The sequence below is a fragment of the Notechis scutatus genome, chromosome 3 (assembly GCF_049901735.1).
Source record: "Notechis scutatus isolate UNSWTSFEM ecotype Mainland chromosome 3, rNotScu1.2, whole genome shotgun sequence".
NCBI classification, from domain to species: Eukaryota; Metazoa; Chordata; class Lepidosauria; order Squamata; family Elapidae; genus Notechis; species Notechis scutatus.
The window spans coordinates 170,327,220-170,346,782 of record NC_142011.1 but is presented as its reverse complement, the minus strand read 5'-3'; the positions used below and the strand labels follow the sequence as shown (position 1 = coordinate 170,346,782).

At 34.7% G+C, this 19,563-nt stretch overlaps 1 protein-coding gene across 1 annotated transcript; it reads right to left on the bottom strand.

Moving 5' to 3' along the window:
* LOC113413771 (DGAT1/2-independent enzyme synthesizing storage lipids-like) lies at positions 1–6,164 on the bottom strand (the record flags this gene model as incomplete). The annotated part of the gene is given in 5 exon segments (XM_087961762.1): positions 1–761; positions 1,702–1,841; positions 3,178–3,238; positions 5,930–6,016; positions 6,018–6,164. Coding segments are annotated over 5 exon segments (540 nt in total), but the record flags the coding sequence as incomplete, so codon positions are not given.
* Positions 6,165–19,563: the final 13,399 nt, after the last annotated feature.

The following is a 19,563-nucleotide window of genomic DNA, read 5'->3' as shown; positions in this document are numbered from 1 at the left end:
TTAAACAGTTTAACATCTTTATTTTAAGAGAAACCAGTTTCCGATATGGCATGTAGCCATACATAGCATTATAATCCATAAATCTAAAAATGAATGTCAGACTTGTCTGACATGAATGCCAGAGTCTGATTATATTGTACTTCTCCTTCTATTTATAATTCAGTGAATTAGGGAGGTGTCTGAACTTTTTACATCTATCTATTGAGGATTTAAATATATATTTTGCTCCCTGTCACCTTGACAATGAAGCTGGCATAACTCCATCAAGATCATCTCTTACCTGTTGCTTGAAAAGTGCTTGAAAAGTGCAAAATTCTGGATGGAAGAGAACAGGCTGTCATTGAAACAAAACAAAACTAAGCTACTGTTGTACATCTAGACATGCCCATTTTAGTCATATGCCATGGATGTGCACATAAAAAATAAAGACACAAACAGATGTGTCACTGATCTATTTTCACAGCATGAAAATAATATCCATTTATTATTCTGTGGAAAAACACAGTTTATCAGAATATTATATAACATGGTTCATTGCCTAGGCTAAGAAATTAAATTATAAATTTCAAACTATTTTAAACATTGCACTTAGAATGTACATATGGATATGAATTATGAGAGTAAAATTCATTAATCTATAATAAAATATAAAAAGATTAGGAATCTTTCTTGTTTTTATCAAATCGGTCCAATAAAGCTCTTAATATATTTCCAGGTAGTTTCTGGTGTCTGTCTCGGAGATCTTCAATTGCAATTTTTGTCTGTTAAATACAGAAGAAGACAGCATAAATCAATACCCTTTTTAAAAATACATTCACAGATCATTTCTCAGAAAGGTTTTCTTATCTTTTCATAAGAACTTCCTGTTACTTAACTTTATTGGTCTGTGTCTTATATTATTAGACAATAAGAATTAGTATGGCCTCCTTTAAAACTTAGTCTGATATTTCTGAGATCAATGTAACTAAACCAACCATAAAATAGGTAACTATTCAGGCAAGAATTCTTAACAAATCCATGCTTTGCCACCCATAATGTCCAAACTGTTTAGAGATTTAGACTTTTACTATCTGCTTTAGCCTTTTTCAATCTCAAATTGACATTTCCTGTTATCATTTTGCTTCTTCTTCTTCTTTGGAGATACTGATAGTATTTTCCCTTCTCCAATCAACTCAAATTTTGCTTATTTTTCAACAAAGGTAACTATCCAAATATCTGCATTTAGTAGATTTTATGTTGAATAAATGTAAATATATTTAGAAGAGATATGCAAATAGCAAAGGAAGGATTATCATTTTGTGATTGATGTCACACATTTGCAGGGAAGGGAAGGAATTGGCAGAGTGATGGCCAAAGTTTTAGATTCTTTTGACCTGATGTTTGGAAGGAAGGCCATGAGGACAGAAGAGATATGGAGAGATGTAAATGAGCTGGGGATATTGATGAAGATTATTTTTCTTTTCCATTAAAGGAAATTTTAACAAGTACAATGCTAATTTTTGTGTGGTATTATTCAAATTCTTAGTTTTAATTTTTCTTAATTTCATGATAATCAATAAAAATTTACTTGAAAGAATGAATTTCACACATTGTTTCAAATATAAAATAACTATCACCACTGATTGGATTTCAAAACTAAAATGTTATCCAGAAAAAAACCAATATATATAAGAGGCTACTTTTTGTGAAATGTTTATTTACTTTTTCAGCTAGCTCCTTAGCAGTTAGATTTGGGTCATAGGGAATGGGTTCTCCAATGTAGGTGCGGAGTTTGACGGGAAACCCGCCATATATTGGGAGGACAAGAAATCGAAAGTGTTCATACAGCCATTTTGATAGCCCTGTAGAGGAAATAAAACAAAGTGGAAGATAAAATTATTAATTTATAAGGATGGGGATATCTCTATTTTTTAAAGAATGTTATGTTGCATCTTAAAACTGGAGAAATGAACTATGATGTTAACTTCTGCAGTCCACTTCAAAATTGTAGAATGTGACCCTTAGACTAGAATATTTATCTATGACACCAAAACAGAAAAAACCACAGCAAAATAATATTTAAATTAAACCCACTCAGTGGGGAAAACATTTTCTTTGCTGTTGTGGCCAAGACTCTCAAATGATGGGTGAATCTGTGATGCCAAGGTGGCAAGTAAAACACTGCAGAAAATTGTGACTGCTTTTATTTCAGGTTTTGGTGCTGTTATCTCCTTTTCTTTCCTTCCATCTTCCCTATCATTACAGACTTTTTCAGAGAAGTAGGTCTTTGTATAAGGAGTCCTAAGTAGGATAATTTGAGCCCTGCCATTTGTACATTGAGTGAAAACTCTGGGCTGATTTGTTTGATGATTCATTTGCTGGATGATTCAGTTTGATTCATGTGATTAATCTTTCTTTTTGTTGTCTACAATATTTTCAGGAGTGTTCTTCAACACCAAAAGTGTCAATACTCTTTCTATCCTGTTTCTTCAAAATCAAAAAGCTAGAAAATAACTGATCTTTTTCCAAGATACTGCAATTGATATGCAATTACCCAGGTAAACATTCCCTCCTACTTGTTAAAAATAGAAACAGCATTTACTATTCTGTAGTCCTCTGGCACTACTTTGTCCTCCATGATTTCACAAAAAGATGCTCCAAGATGTCATCCTCAAGCTCTTTGCATTGGTTCTGCTTAGATCAGGGGTGTCAAACTCAAGGCCTGTGGGCTGGATCCAGAAACAGCATGCAGTCCTCCCCAGATGTGGTTTCACTGGCAGAGGGTTGCAGGATGGGGACAGAGTAGAGGGGAAAATGGATCTTTCTCTTCCAATCAACTTACTAGCTATCTGTAAATGTGGAAATGTGAAAAATGGAAATGGAAAAATGCTGTTTTCTTGTTAATATGTAAGAAAAAATAATTGCCTGGGCATTTGGTTCCTAAGGGAAAAAACAGTATTTCCTTTCTTGTTAGACCGTGAAGTCATTTTGCCCATATGGACAACTGATCTTAACACCTTTACCTGATTCAACTTTGAGCTACTTCATCTCTCCACTGATTCATAAGCATTTACACACACACACACACACACACACACACATACACAAGCGCATACACAGAGAGAGAGGGGAAGCACATATAATGATTGAGGGTTAGATAATTAATTATATAGGAAGAAATCTGAAAATGAAACTCACATGTGTTTCCAACTGTCCTGTATGCTTCACGGAGATTTTCTGTAAACATAGGGATGATTGGCTAGAAAGAAAAATACAGAAAAAAAACAACAAGTATAAAAACTGATATGAGAAAGCATTTGGTTTAGATTGGAATTGTTAAGAAAAACCAGTTTTAAGGCAAATTGGATTTGGTTGTCGTTTCCTGATCTTCCAGAATAAATGCCAATGTTATATATTAATGGAATAGGTATTATTATATGTTGAAACATGTACAAGCTGTTGACAAGATTTCCATCAGAAAAAATTTACTGACAATGCTATATTATAAAATATTTGTCTTAAAATGGCCCATTCCACTATGGTTGTATGTTCTGATGAGCTCTGCATATAGAAATTGTATTGATTTATTTAGATATATAAGCTGCCAAATCAAAAGATAAGTCCATATAGGTAGTCCTTGACTTTTGACTGTAACAGAGCCCAAAATTACAGCTATATGTTGTTACAGTTACAAATTAGGCACCCTTATGACCAGAAATAAAATTCTGGCTTTTTCCATGCAGTCTATCATCCAGATCATGGTTGTCCGAAAGGACTAAATAAGCATTTGATGAAAAGTGAAATGTCATCAAGGAAAAACAAAGAATGTCCAGTTGCCTCTTGAAAAAGCATCTTTGAGACTTTCATGGCAGTCATTAAACAAACATTGTGGTTGTTAAGCAAATGTTGCAGTCATTAAGGGATTATTAGTTTTTGCTCGAAGCTAGCAAAAAATGCTAGAAAACAGCAAAAAAACCTTTGTAAACTAGACTCATGTGACTGTGGAATGCTGTGCTGAGTCCTAAAGATGACATGCCTAATAGGCCATGACATGACCTCAGAAGAGAAGTGCGACCATTTATATTGCCAGATATTCTTTATGGGCTAGAAAGCACCCATTCCATGGCTGCCACAACTTTGAACAGTGATAAAATGATGAGCTGTTAAACAAGAATTATCTGTAGCATTAAAGCAGTTTAAAACAATCAAACCTCCATAAATAAATACAGAGCATTGGAGAGAGAAAACACAATCAAACATTTTTCATGTGTTGGGTTCACAAATTACATTGGATTCTGAAAAGCCAAGTTTTTACACCTTTTCAAAAAGATGTTAAGGTTGGGCCAGAAAAACCTCCAAGAGGATAACATTCCAAATGGCAACAGAGAGAGCATGGCTCTGAGATCCCACAAGGTGGCACTGAATAATCACTTCTTTGCTTTTGTAGGGCAAGTAGAGATAATTGCAAAAAGGCATTAAAAAAAACCAGACCTAAACTTTCTAGGGCAGCAGTTGACACTGGTGGGCCGCAAAAAAAATTTGGTGGGCAGCAGAGGAATCTCACCCCCAGAGCATCTCCCCAAAGCAATTAATCCAGGCTGCACAGGAACACAAGGCTGCGCCACACACATGGCCCGCGGAAACCCTCCCCGCCCACTCACTCCTTACTTGGCAAACTTGCCTGCTAAATTGCTATTTTTCCTTTTTCAGACCATCAGCTGTTCTGCTGTGTCAGGAGATTTAGATTAGCTAGGAAGCAGGAAATGATTGGATTTCTTGCTTTCTAGCTAGTCTTTAGATCTTGAAAGTTCTATTATTCAGTGCAGACTCACGGCAAGCAAATTCTATGTGACAGACTGAGCTGGCCAATGGCAGATAGATAGATCTCTGAATGAATCTGTGATTATGTGAGCAACTCAATCCCCTCCTCTCCTTAATTTTAGGTAAAAATTTTTTTTTTAAATAAATTATATTAAGGTGTTTGTGGGTTGTTTTGTGTTCGCGGGTTTGTGGGGGGTGTGGGGGGGAGGGGAGGGCGCAGGGCCGGGGGCGCGCCCGGACAGACAAAAGCGCGTGCCTGCCTGCCTGCTTTGCCTGATTTTGGATAAAAGTTGCTCTTTTTATTAAAAAATCAATATTTATATAAATATTTATATTTACATACAAGCCATGCCCAGCCAGTCACATGACCACCAAGCCACACCCACAAATTAGGCCATGCCCACAGAACCGGTTAGTGGTTCCTGGGATTTAAAATTATGAGTTTGGTGGTCCCTGAGGTCCAAAAGGTTGGTGACCCCTGGACTAGGGCAGTGATAACTAATCTTTTTGGCACTGAGTGCCCAAAGCATGTGCATGCGCATCCCCAAAATGCAATATACATGCGGCCCATGCATGTGGCCCACACCTGCATGTGCCCTGCTCCCCGCATGTTTGTATGTCTCCCCACATATGCACATGTCCCCTGCACATGTGCCCCCCTACGTGTCCCCCACACATGAGCCCCACCCCCATGTATGCACACAGGTCCTCCACACATGCAGCCATCCCCTGCACATGAGCCCCACCCTCATGCATGTGTGGCAGAGACTCGAAGACCAGCTGGCCAGCGGGAGGCATGTGCCCATGCACGGGAGAGTTAAGCTGGGGTGACAGCTTGCATGCCCACAGAGAGAACTCTGTGTGCCACCTCTGGCACGCATGCCATAGGTTCACCATCATGGATCTAGGGCTTTACAGGAGACAAGAAGCAGCATGGTTTGCACTCAGAACTGCAACTCCTAAAGCAGAGGTGTTAGAAGGGTGAAACAAGGTGCTGGTTGAGCCACATTCCAGACTATATTTAGTTTCCAAGTCGTTATCATAGGCGGCTCCATCTATAACTTTTAGAGAATACTCCAATATTACTAAAGTGCATTTATAGATCATCTCTTTGTACATGATCACTTACCACTTTGTTTTTTAAAGCCAGTTTAGCAAATCCACTATGGGTACTCCACTCCAGATTGTAGTTTTCATTACTAAAATTTTGCTCTTTTCAATCCACCAGGTGCTATTCCTAGTAAGTAGCCTCTCTCCAGAATGTCAGCACAGAATGTTTGCTTGCCTTCAATGCAACCTACTACATCAAGACATAGTTTTATACCTGTAAAAAAAATTGGAGGAAATAAAACATTGTATATGAATATAATTTATAGCAATAGCAGTAGCACTTAGACTTATACACCACTTTACAATGCTTTACTGTCCTCTCTAAGAAGTTTACAGAGTCAGCCTACAGCCCCCAACAAATTGGGTCCTCATTTTTCCACCTCGGAAGGATGAACAGCTGAGTAAATTACCACTTATGACTATATTTATGTGGCACCATTTAGATGCAAATATCAAATTGATAATACAAATTTTACACAGCACATTGTTTCAAGAAACTTGTGGGCCACATACAAATGAAGACTCTGGCTGGAATAAATTGTCTGCCCTCTTGATTATCTTGGGACTATTGAAGTAACTACTTACCATGCCATATCTTTCCGCATAAAGTCACCAAATTTGCTATCCTTTGCTTTGGTTTGTTCCATAATTCACTGTAGACATTTCCTTTTATGTTATATTTTTTCTTCCAAATATATAAACAAGATGTGCATGCATAGCAAATTAAAACAATACCTGAAGGTACATAATATATAAGCAGAAAAAATACTAGTAATATCAATAGAGGCTGAAGTACAGAGTTCACAAAGTCCTCCATGTAACCAAAACCAATCCAGTCTTTTAGCATGTGAAGAAACCATGTCATAGATTCATACTCTGATGTATTCAACATAGTAGCTTTCCTTTCATTCATGTCAAACAGAAAAAACAGAGAAAGAAAATCATGATTTATTTTGAGCGAGAGAAATGGTGTTATTTATCAGCTTGTCTTACAAACATAGACAAACACATTATTATTCTTTTTAAATTAAATTCATACTTTTTAAACCATTTTATTGTACTTAATTTTTATAGGTTTTATAGGTTTTTATAGGGTTTTATAGGTTTTATAGGTTTTATAGGTTCTAAATACTTGTTATAAAACTGATAATAAATGGCTTTTCCTAATCAGACATAATCTATTTATTTGACTTTGTCTAAAATTCTAAACAAAACTACTTGGCACATGTGGTATGATCAATGAAAATTATTTTGGAATTACAATTATGTCCCTAACATTATTCTCTTAAATGTATCCATGTACTAAAATTCTATCTTACTGCAGTCTAATCAAACTCTCAGTGGTTTATAATAAAATAAAATATATCAAAGAGTAAATAACACATAAACAAAGCATAAAATTCCAAACAAATGGATTCACAAGCTAAAACTTCGTCTTCAGCTTGTTTAGGAAGATGTATGGAGTAAGATTTGAGCTCATCTCAGGCATCTGGCTGCTTTAGAGGGCCATTGCTGCCACTGAACAAAATGTATTGTCTCTGTGACTATGTGAGACAAATGGGGGAGAAACTAACCAACAAATTGTGAGCAAGTGGTTAGAAAAGGAGAATTGAATTCATTGGTTAGATCACATTGCAATGAACAAGGACATGATTTCAATTTTGCAGCTACTGTGACTGTTGGCTGAGTAGGGACAAAAATAGCCAGAGGAATAGCCTGGGAAATGAGTCAGACAACAGCAATGCTGATTTATCTAATTTTTTTTTTCTGCTCCAGGGCTGCAATTACTAGATATTAGGTTATCCAAATATACTGTTGTCTGTTAGCAACATAAAAAGTTACACATACAGTATATCCATGTGAGTATATAGTTTAACATGAATTGATATGTCTAACCTGGTAGGGCAAGTAGATATTCTTAGGGAAAGGCAGTCCCACAGATAGGCTGGCTTTGTGCCATTTGGATTTATTTTTTTTGAAAGAGATTGAATTCTCTTTCAAACTTCCATTTTTTTTCTGCTCAGCATAACTAATTTATATTTTCATAAAATATACTATGATAGGTTTTTATATTGAAATAATCTCCTCTGTAGAAAAATGGCAAATTAAATTGTGGGATTATACATCAACATAAAAAATAATTTTATCTTTGAAAATAAGTTTGATACAGAGTTTAATTCCATTCTTTAATTCTAATACTATTTGTAGATTATAACTGTACACATGGACCTTGTCTGTAGTCAAAGTTTGGGTTTCTTTGAATATAAGGTTTTAATATCTAAGTTATTCATTAAAGAAGAAAATAATGTTTGTGTTACACAGGCTTTTTTGTTATTTTTTAAATTGCTGACTCACATTATAGTGATACTGATGCTAATTATTGCATATTTATCATATTCAATAATGTTCTGAAGTCTTAAAAGGAGACGATATTTTATTGGCATCAATGTTAATGTTATTTTGAAATAATTTTTCAATCTTGTATTGTTCATAAATCTATTAAAATTTATTTTTCATTTTTTTCTGTTTTTAAATATCTTACTATAATAATGCTAAATAAAAAATAAAAAAAAGAAATCTTGAAATGTGAACAATCTGAGCATATTATATATCGTTGGACAACATGGCTTTTTTTGTGGATGGCAGTGGTGAAAAAATGTCATATGTCTTACCATCTGACGACCATCTCTGATAAAAGGACTGGAACAACACAGCTGGAAAAAATCCAACCACAACCCCAGTGATGTAATATTGAATGTGGCAATTCACCAATATCTGGAAGCCCACCAGTTATCTGAGCAAGAGCATTTGCTTTTGGAAAAAGGCCTTGATCTCAGCAAAATAAGGACAATAATAAAAGTATGGACAAGCAATTCCCATTTGCTCTCCACCCTTCACATATGGAAGGCACATACGCGCACGCACACCCCATATTTCTTTTTGCTTACTATTTTTGGAAAAGCGTCTTTTGCCTTCAGTCACTTCATTCAGCTAACAGCAGCTTTTTCTTTTGATTTTGTGATGTCATTTTATATTCTTGTATCTATTTCCTGCCCACCTAGAGATTATTTCCACACTGGAAAGTGGAGACAAGCTTAAGGTACCTGCCTAAACTACCTGAAAATTATGGTAGAGTATCTTTGTTCATGATTGTCCTAAAGCTATTACACCCACATCGGAGGCCATTTTTCTCCTATTGCACTATTGCAGAAGATTGTGATGGATCATAGAAAGTCAAAATTCCTTCCTGCTTATCCCAGCTTTATTTCCAGACAATTCTCTACACTGAATAAAACAATGTTTCTTTAATCCATGCTCTATTCATTATTTTACATAAGCCTCTTTTGAAAGGGATAGAATTAGTATTAGATGATTTTCATTAAGGATTTACCAAATGTCAATACAGTTTAGTTCTTCCTACCTCTTTTTAGCTCACCTTTATTTTGGGTCATCTCAGGATGGCTTATATAGCTAATACTCCTATGTCCTCTTTTCCTCAGAATAACAACATCGAACCTAAGCCCTTATGATGTGGATGAACCCATTTCTTCACCTAGTTGATTATTAATGTTGTTATAGGTTTGTTGCTTGGCTGCTATTTATATTATTTATTCTTTTTATTGCTTCTATTTTGTATTTAATTGTTAGCTGCCCAGAATCATGTAAAAATTAAAAAACAAAACTAAACAATAAAACAGAACAAAACTATAAAATAATAAAATAAAACTATAACAAAAGAAAACAAAAGAAGAAAACAAAAGAAAGTAATAAAATGAGTTTGCCTAAGAGAGAACGGTTGGCCCCAAATCACTCATCTTGCTTTCTTGTCTAAGAGACAGTTGGAAATCACAAATCCAAATTTCTAGTCCAGCACTTGAGCCACTTGAGCCATCTGCCTTTTAATACATATACAGGTACTTCTTGACTTACTAATTTGTTTAGTAACCATTTAAAGTTACAACAGCACCGCAAAAAGTGATTTATGACAATTTTTCACACTCAATACTGTTGCAGCATTCCCAGGATCATGTAATCAAAATTTGAGCTTGGCAACTGGTATATATTTATGACAGTTGCACTGTCCCAGGGTCATCCCAGCTATCTCTCAACAATGTCAACGGGGAAGCAAGATTTACTTAACGACTACATGATTCACTTAACAACTACAGTGATTGCTTAACAACTATGGTAAAAAAGGTCATAAAATGGGACAAAATTCACAACTGCCTTGCTTAGCTTGTTGGGTTCAATCAAAAGTTGATCACTACCAGTATTTCTTAGTTGCAGTTATGGCTAAACTCTGTGTTAACTTGCAAGGCACCCTATGGATTAGTGACCCGAAGTTGCACAAAATTATGTAAGCTGCCAAGGTAGAAGTGGACTTTGGTTGTACCTATAAAATTCTATCCAAAATCATCAACACTGTTATTGTCCTTGCTAATCGATGATAAGCAATGTTGTGTAGGCCTATAAGACTACTTGTATATTACCCAAAAAGCATGATGGATAGTAGAGGTCAATATCTATGGGCCATCTGGTGATGTCCTCAATACATTGAATATTGAGATTTGGAGTGAATCAGAGAAAACACTAAAGAGAATATATTTACCAACCCAAAGAAGAAGAAAATAGGAAAATTGTGTACGCATAAAATTGAAAAAAAATGGTGAAAGATCTAAATGAAGTGACCTTATCTTGTGGAATGAAGTGGATGAATACATACAAACTCACACACACACACACTCACGTAAGATGTGGCTTCAACTAATTTCTTGTCAGACTACACAAATCAGTGCAACCAAAGTCATTGCATATTAAAGTATGAATTAAATGACTGGCCCTAGTTGCACATTTTGCTGCAATGAATAGCATTAATGGAAGAATCAGAAATACACTTCGCAACATTTGAAATGACTGAGATGGGGTGGAAATATGTACTGAATAAGTGAAAGTAGGAAAAAGTTCACAGAAGCAATTGAAACTTTTAGAGTTCTGAAAACGAATGAGAATGGCAAGAATCTGCTTATAAAAAAACAGATGTTTATTTTGAACACATGGTTTCAGCATAAGTCTATTCATAGTACACTTGCATATTAAGGATGATTAACCAGACTGCTAATAGTGAAAGATTGATGTAGGATTAGTGAAGACTTAGTGAGGGCTTCAAGATCAATGAGTGGTTCTGAATTTGAGCCAGCTCAGTTTTTGTGAATTGTTTAATATGCACTTAAGGTTGAATTAGTGACTAATAGATGTTAGAAATTTGGTATTATTAAAATAGCACTAATAGAAGCATGGTGTTATTGTTCCCTCTATAATGGAAAAGGTAACAGGCAAAACGATTAGCTTATTAAGTGTAAATAAATGAATGAGAGCAATTTTGGTTAGTGGTTAAGCAATTTTGGCACCGGGCTAGAAACAAGGGCACCATGAGTTAGGCATAAAGTCAATGACCTTGGGCCAGTAATTTTCTTTCAACCCTAGGAAACAGCCAATATTAAACATTTTTTAAAAACAAAAGCTTGCCAAGAAAATTTTAGGCAGTCACAAGGTTAACTTGTTAAATGTAAATAAATATGCAATACTCTACTGGTGAAACTAAAATTATGTTAAATTGAGAATGTGAATCATTTTGTTTTTAATCCGATACCTGAGAAGCTGTCAAAGAGAAGATGGGGTTGACCTATTTTGCAAAGCACCTGAGGGCAGGACATGAAGTAACAGGTGGAAAGATCACTAAAGAGAGGTCTAATCTAGAATTAAGGAAAAATTTCCTGACAGTGAGAACAATTAATCATTCAAACAGTTTGCTTCCCAAAGTTGTGGATGCTCCATCACTGAAGTTTTTAAGAAGAGCCATTTGTCAGGAATGGTATAGGGATGTGATGGCAAACCTATGGTATGTGTGCTGGAAGCGGCATGCAGAGCCATCTCTCCGGGCACATCAGCCATCGTCCGTTTCTCTTATGGTTTCCAGCGTGTCCATGAGTGCCGACCAGCTAATTTTCACATGCGCATGCACACCACAAACCAGAAGACCAGATGGCCAGCATGCATGCATGCCCTGGAAACCAGAAGCTCAACTTCCTGGTGCCCACATGCATACTGGCGAGCTGCTCTTCCAGTTTACGGTGCTCCCGCATGCATGCACCGGGGAACTGCTCTTCCGGTTTCTGGCACTTCCCCAAGCACACACGCTCCCGTTTCAGCAGTTGGTACCAAAAAAATTCACCAACACTGGTATAGGGTCTCCTGTTTGAACAGGGGATTAGATTAGAAGACTTCCAAGGTCCCTTACAGCAAGATTATTGTATGTTCTATGTACTGTGGAGAACCCAAAAGATTTTTGGCAAATGCTGGGTAGATTGCATTGTGAAGTATGGAGTAGGGTTCTGAAAATTGATGAAGTTGTTTTTGATGAGAAAATTTGAATGTATGATTTTATATAAAAAAGGAAAATTGCAGTTGGTTTGCAATGAAAGAATAACATATCAGTCATCCAAATATTTTATCTCAATACAGGTGGTCCTTGACTTACAACCACAATTAAGCCTAAAATTTATGTTGCTAAGCAAGACAGTGGTTGTGAAATTTGCCCCGTTTTTTATTCTTTCTTGCCACCATTGTTAAGTGAATCACTGCAGTTGTTAAGTTAGTAACATGGTGGTTAAGTGAATCTGGCTTCTCCAGATTCTTGTCTTTGCTTGACTTTGCTTTTCAGAAGGTCACAAAGTGTGATCCTGGGGCACTACAACTGTCATAATATGAGTCAGTTGCCAAGCATCTGACTTTTGATCACATGACCATCAAGCTGCTACAATGGTCATAAGGGTGAAAAACAGTCATAAGTCACTTTTTTCAGCATCATTGTAACTTTGAATAGTCATTAGATGAACTGTTGTAAGTTGAGGACTACCTGAACTGTCTTCCAGATGTGCACATATAAAATGTTTCAGAAAGACTGATCAGGCTCATTGGAGTTGCCAATCACAAACCTTTCTACTCACCAATACGAGTGAAAATGAACTGTGAGGCAAGTTTCAAAATATCCACAGTGACTTAATGGCTTTGGGGAGTAGGATGGGGTCCAAATGATGTTCTCATCAATACTTTCTGTTAAACAGAGCTGAAGCAAGAAAAAGCAACCATTTAAAAGTGAACTCCTGGTGGTAAATCTGGCACAAGTGGCAGAAGTTCAGGTTTTATAACTAACATCATTGAACAACAGTAGTACAAACATCAGAAATGAATGACTGCTTTGTCCTCCCATGATTCTGTGGATGCCCCAAACACGCAAGTTAGACAAGCCTCTTTGTCCAATTATATTATTACCAGAGATTCCAATCTATAACATTGCTAAATAAATGACAAAAAAGCTTGGATATCTCAGAAGCAAATATTTTATCAACTCCCCCACCATAATGCCTCCAAAAAATCAAATACCTGACCAGAGATAAAGATGAAATTATGGTTTCATTTTATGTCACATTGCTCTTTACACCCACAGACTCAGAAGACAGCACTGCAACACAGCATACCCAGATTGAAATAGCCAGAATCTTGGAAAAAACTGAAGGAATTTTGTTTCTTGTGAATTGAATAGCTTGAGAGTCAAGGATTTACAACATGCCCTGAATCACTATGCAACCCAGAGGCGGTATTCAGCAGGTTCTGACCAGTTCTGGAGAACCGATAGCAGAAATTTTGAGTAGTTTGGAAAACCAGCAATGTATATAAAGATACTGTATATCTCTGACTGGAGATATACAGTATCCTTCCCTTGCCACACCCACCAAAGCCACACCCACAGAACCAGTAGTAAAAAAAAATTGAATCCCACCACTGATGCAACATTTTTATAATTGGCAAAAGCTTTGCCTTCTTACTTCAGTTGCTTTGCAATATAAGAGAGGTATTCTGAACAGTAATGAAGAATTTTGATGAGTGTTTTTTTGTGAAATTAAGAGAGAGAAAATCTATCTTAAAGGATTTTAAATTACAGGGGAAAAAGTTGACAAGATTGTGATATTAGGATTTCAAATGGGAAAAAAGGACAGTGATTTTTAAAATCTCTTTAATTGAAGAGATATTTTTTGATTGATAAAAAGTGTCTTTGAAAATAGTAAACTTAATTAGACTCACAGACCAGACTTCCATGGGATGTAGACATATTTTTAATAATGTATTTATATTAATTATATTTAAGAATAAGAAATCCAATCCTCTTCAAATGATTAAGCCAGTTTTATCATTTCTGTACTTGCTTTAAGAGTTTTCTTGCCAAAAATTCCTAAGACGTCTGTTTTCATCTTCATGTCCATCCTCCATGCTTGATCAGGCCTGGACTTCCATTAATTTCACTGATAATATTCTTCACCGTAAGAACCTTCATTTCATTAATAAGGTGAAACCATAGGTAGAAGATTTCTGAGCTGCTATACTTCATGAACGATTACTTCAATGAACAACAAAGAAGCATGTTTTATGTTGCTAAAATAAGCCATTCCTTTGATTTATAGCTTTTGCCAATAATTCAGAATATTAGTATACGCTGATGACAAGGAAAGCATTTCCTGACTATCAATATGAAGAATATGGGTGCTCCCTAGTGGTGATAATTGGGCAGGAGACCATCTTTCTCCAAGCATGTGGTTCAAGTAATTGCTATTGCTTTTCTTACCACTAGAAATGAAAATAGAAAAATTGAAATATATGAATGAAAAATGTAACTTACCAATAGAGGAGCATAAGATTTTTCTTGTAATAATTTTTCTGGTTTCTTTGCAAAGATTTCTAATGTCAGATTATTCATGCAATAATTGTTAGAATACAAGTAGTAATTACTACTACTAGAACAACCAAACTAGAGTAGATTAGAGTACACACTTGATTAAATTTGTAGCATCACTCATGCTTTCCCTCCAGCTATAGTTAAAATAATAGGAAACAGGATTTTACAGATAATGCCTTTAGAATATAGATGAAATATTTATTTAGCAGCTATGGATAGCCATTTACTAAGAGAGATAGAATGAGTAATTTACTTTAGCTGGTTTGTAAGGTCAGTAAAAGAACTGATACATGAAAATTCATTAATGAATGAATCAATTCAGTGTGTACAAAAATTAAGATGTTTATTTTATTTTTCACTTTATATTAAATTCATAGTACAATAAACTAATGGTTATTTATTGTTAAACAATAAAATTACCAATTATGTAAATAAAGAATAATACAATTCTCGGTAATTCTTCCTTTTCTTATTTTTTAGTTTGTAGGCTAATAATTTAGAATTTTTACAGGAAATGTATAATATTTTTGCTTAGTATGCATTGGGAAGGAATGGTCAAGCAAGGATCCAGTTTGGAGTCATTGAGCAGCTGCAGGGACCAAAACTCGACTTCCCCCAAGACCCATAAAGTCTTATCTGATCATTTCCAGGGAAAGCAAACAGTCTGGGAAGATTGGTCTCATTGGTCTACAATGAGAAAGCCTCGGAAGTGAAAGTTGCTAAAGTTCACCAGAATTGGGTCACTAATATTAAGTCCTGAGTATTAATTGGCTCCAGTTTTCAAAATACAGCTTCAGATCAAAATAATTCAAAATTATGAGGGGGATGTGGGATTATGTTTCCATAACTTTTCTGCAAAATGTGATATAGCAATGAGAATGGTCCACACTAATAAATATAAATGTATCTTTTTATTGATACCAATAACATAACTTTTCATTCATGTATTGGTTTTTCATGTAGCATGTTCATGGCAAGCTCTAACATCAGATTAAATGACAAATCACTGGCTTTTGTTACTACGATGTACTTTTGTCTTTATTTTCCACATTTGAAATTCCTTTTAAAAATCATCATTTTGAATAGTCATCCCTTTTGCTCTGATACAGTTATCTCAAAACAACTCCCTTGTAAATGTTCTCTCCTTATATGAGATCATTACACTAAATTCTGTTTTATTTAAATTAGTCTGAAAAAAAAGTCAGTCCCTGTTTACTTTTACTTAAAATTGTCTGTACTATGAAATAGTAATATATTAAACCTTCAGCAAGAAGACTTGACGACTGGTCAGTCCCACTCAAATAAGTTCAGCTTTGATGCATGGTCTAATAAGAAACATTAAAAAATTAAAATAACATACAATTTACAAAAAGAAAAAAAGATTAGAAAAAAGATTTTAAGAAAAAAATTAATGCCTTAGGAGACTAGAAAAATTTGAAAGTTTTGTTATTTTAGGTGTAAGAATAGATAAACAGGTATCCAATTAAATAATACTCTCATGGGAAATTACAGAAATGGAACTACAACCATATAAAGAACTAAGGCTTGATAAAGATGCAAATGGACACTAGAGGGAACTAAAGAACCAGGCTGGAAACAATTACACTACCTAAGTCTGCTATAACTTTTTCTTAAAACATGAATGGAAGTATTAATAATTAATATCTCAGAAAGGAAACAATTTATATGGTTAAATTTTTCAAAGATGATAAGAAAAACTTCAAAAAAAAACCATTAACCTGACATAGACATTACAGATAGTTTAGACTGGAGGCATGGGAGATAAGAAAATGTAGATTACCAAAATTGGAAAACAAAAGACAAATCAATATGGACAGCTATGACAAGAAAATCTAGGTAATATCTCTTTATGGGATTTAGAAATTACGCTGGTTACAACTTTGACGATTCTTTTTAAATATCAAAGAGTTTTGAAAGATCAGGGCCTGTAATGCCATATGAATGATCTGTGCAGAGCAAAAGAAAAAAGAAAAAGAAATACAAAGTTGTATACATGACTAGAAATAATCTGTTTGATATTTCTGATAAATCCTAATACGCTTTTTGCTGAATTAGGATTGAAAAGATTATGGTTTCTGGGTAGATAAAAGTTATGGGGAGAACAGGTTTTTTAAAAAAGAAATCTGTAATTTTAAAACATTGTGAAAAGTTAGTATGTTAGCTTATGCTTTGGGTAATAAAGGTTGGAAACCACTTAATTATTGCTTTTGTTGCTTTTTTCTTTTCTCTTCTACTTTATTCCTTCTGGGCTTTTATTTTATTTTTCTTTGGATTTACTTTCTATTAGTTTTTGCTGTGTATATTAAAACTTCAGTAGAATTATTAATGAAAACTTATTTATCACTCATTTTCTGCTGTGCACATAGCAAAAGCCATTAAAGTGGGAAATTATTTTGTACTTTACAAAGGTTAATATGATTAAACTTAGATGAGATGATATGAGGAGAGGAAAGGAGGGAAGGGGAGAAGAACATTTATTGTCATTTTTTTCTGTGTACACACTGGCACACATTAAAAAATGAAATTCTGCTCTCAAAAGAAAATTATACTGCTTTAATTTCTTCCGTTTTTAACCTTGCATTTTCTTTTCTTTTTTAAATAAAATTTTTATTTGGGTTTTCACAAAACATAATACAAGTAAAATTTCTTTTTTTGAGAATAGCATGGGTTATCACTTCTCCATACAGACACAAATTCAATTTCATATTCATCTTTGTGTTCTATTCCATATCTTACTACTATTTTAACATTTTTTCAATAATTTTTCCCTTCCCTTAGTTTTCTCAATCTTACTTTTAATTATCTGATTCCTTTCTAAATTCAATTATATATATCTTTTTCTAAGTTTCAATATCTTTCTAGTCATTATATTTATACTTTTTTCTGTCCTGTTTCAGTTTCATATTTTCTTTTCTCATTAAACAAAATTTTTCCCTGTAGTTACTAATTGGAGTATGACACCTTTGTATCTTTTAATTTTTATCCATTCAACCCTTATTTAAACTTCAATTTATGCCTTTACAATTATAACATTCAATATAATACATAACTTCCAGTCAAATTCTGCTTGGTGCATTCTTAAAATATGCTAAGTTTTTAAAGAGAATATATATATATATAAATAATATATAAAATACTTATTCTATTCCAATTCAGCCCTATCATTAATGTTAGTTATAATCTTTGACATCTTTAACATTTCTTTTCAATAGGGTATCATACTTCTAGGAACACTTATAAAATTTCCATAATTTTTTCATGTTTCTTTCATATTCCTCTTCACTTAAATTTTTATAACACATTTATAATAATTAAAATGTTCCCCTCCTTTCCTAACTTCATTCTCTCATTCTCTTTATTTCATTTATTTATTAAACATTCCATTCCATTACAATGAGTATTTATCTATCATTTTAATCACACTTGTTTCATATTTTCAAAGTTCATTTCTATTTCTAATATAACAATACTATCTTATGGACCCTTGCAGAATACCCCTTTCAATTGTTTTCACCCATTATCTCTGTATCTTCTAAATAGGGTTATACCCTTAATCCTTGTACGTTTCCCCTGTTTCTCTATGTCCTGTTTCTGTCCTTTATAATTTCTTTTCCTTTCCCTCTTCCCCTTCTTCTTCCCTCTTCCCTTTTTGACTCCTTCTCTCTCTAATTCTGATTCTCTCTTCTGTAATCCTCTCTTCTGTTTCTTCCTAATGTTGTAATTACTTTTCAAACTATTCCTTTTTGTGTCGTTTTTTTCAAATCTTAAATTTTTCACTCTCTTTCCCCCCCTTCCTTTCTTTTCCCCACATAGAAATACTTGGTCATTGAATATGGCTTCTTCTTTGTCCCGCCCTTCTTGTTTTACAGGCATTTCTTGTTTCTCATAGTTCAGGATCTCCATTTCTAAAAATTGAAATACGAAGCCAAAAGAACCTCTTCTTTCTTGTGCATCTTCTTTCTGTTTTTTAAGTTCCATTCTCAATTCTTCCAAGAGTGATACCATTTTAAAAACTTTTAAACAACCACCCAATTAATTTTAGTCCTTTAGATCCGATAGCCAAAAATCCAAAATCATCAAGTAATCCAAATAATCCAAAGCTGTTTCTTTTTGCTTCTTTTTTCCACTTTCTCTTCCTGGAGTTCTCTTATCTTGTTAAAATGTATCTTTTAGGAATCTTGTTAAAGTTTCACTGTTAATTCCTTTCACTTCCAGGTGGTCTCCATTTTTCCAGATCCCACCCTTTTGTTTTTTTTCCTTCTTTTAAAAGTTTTTGAGAATCCAGAAATCTTTATTATCCCTTTGACATTTTATTTTCAGCTTAAATACCTGTTAATGTCAAAGTGGATTTTTGCCGGTTTCTTGCTTAAATCTCTTAGTTGTCAATATAGGGAAGAAGGGGGAAAAAAGCCAAATCCTTTCCCTTCCCTCTCTCATTCGCCGCTTCAAAGTCTTTTTGGGGAACAATGTTGTTTTTTATAATTCAAATTCCAGGGTACCTTATATTGTTGCTTTTTCAGTTCACCCCAGTCAGCCAAAACTTTCTCTTCTTATCTTCCTCCTGCACATTCTTTTCCTGTCGAGTTCTTCTTTGAGGTGGCCATTTCTGACCACTGCTGCAACCACCTTTGGGAAAGGGAGTAATGGCCAGCTGGGGAGGAGAGATGCAACTCTCCTCGACCCTGCTGGCAGTCTTTGCCTTTCTTCACCACCTCTATGGGGTGACTTAGCCCTGAAACCAGCCGGCTCAGGACGCTCCAGCAGCGAGCACAGATCAAAACTGCACACGATGACAGATTTTGGTCTGTCGCCGAAGAAGCTCCGCATTTTCTTTCTTGATT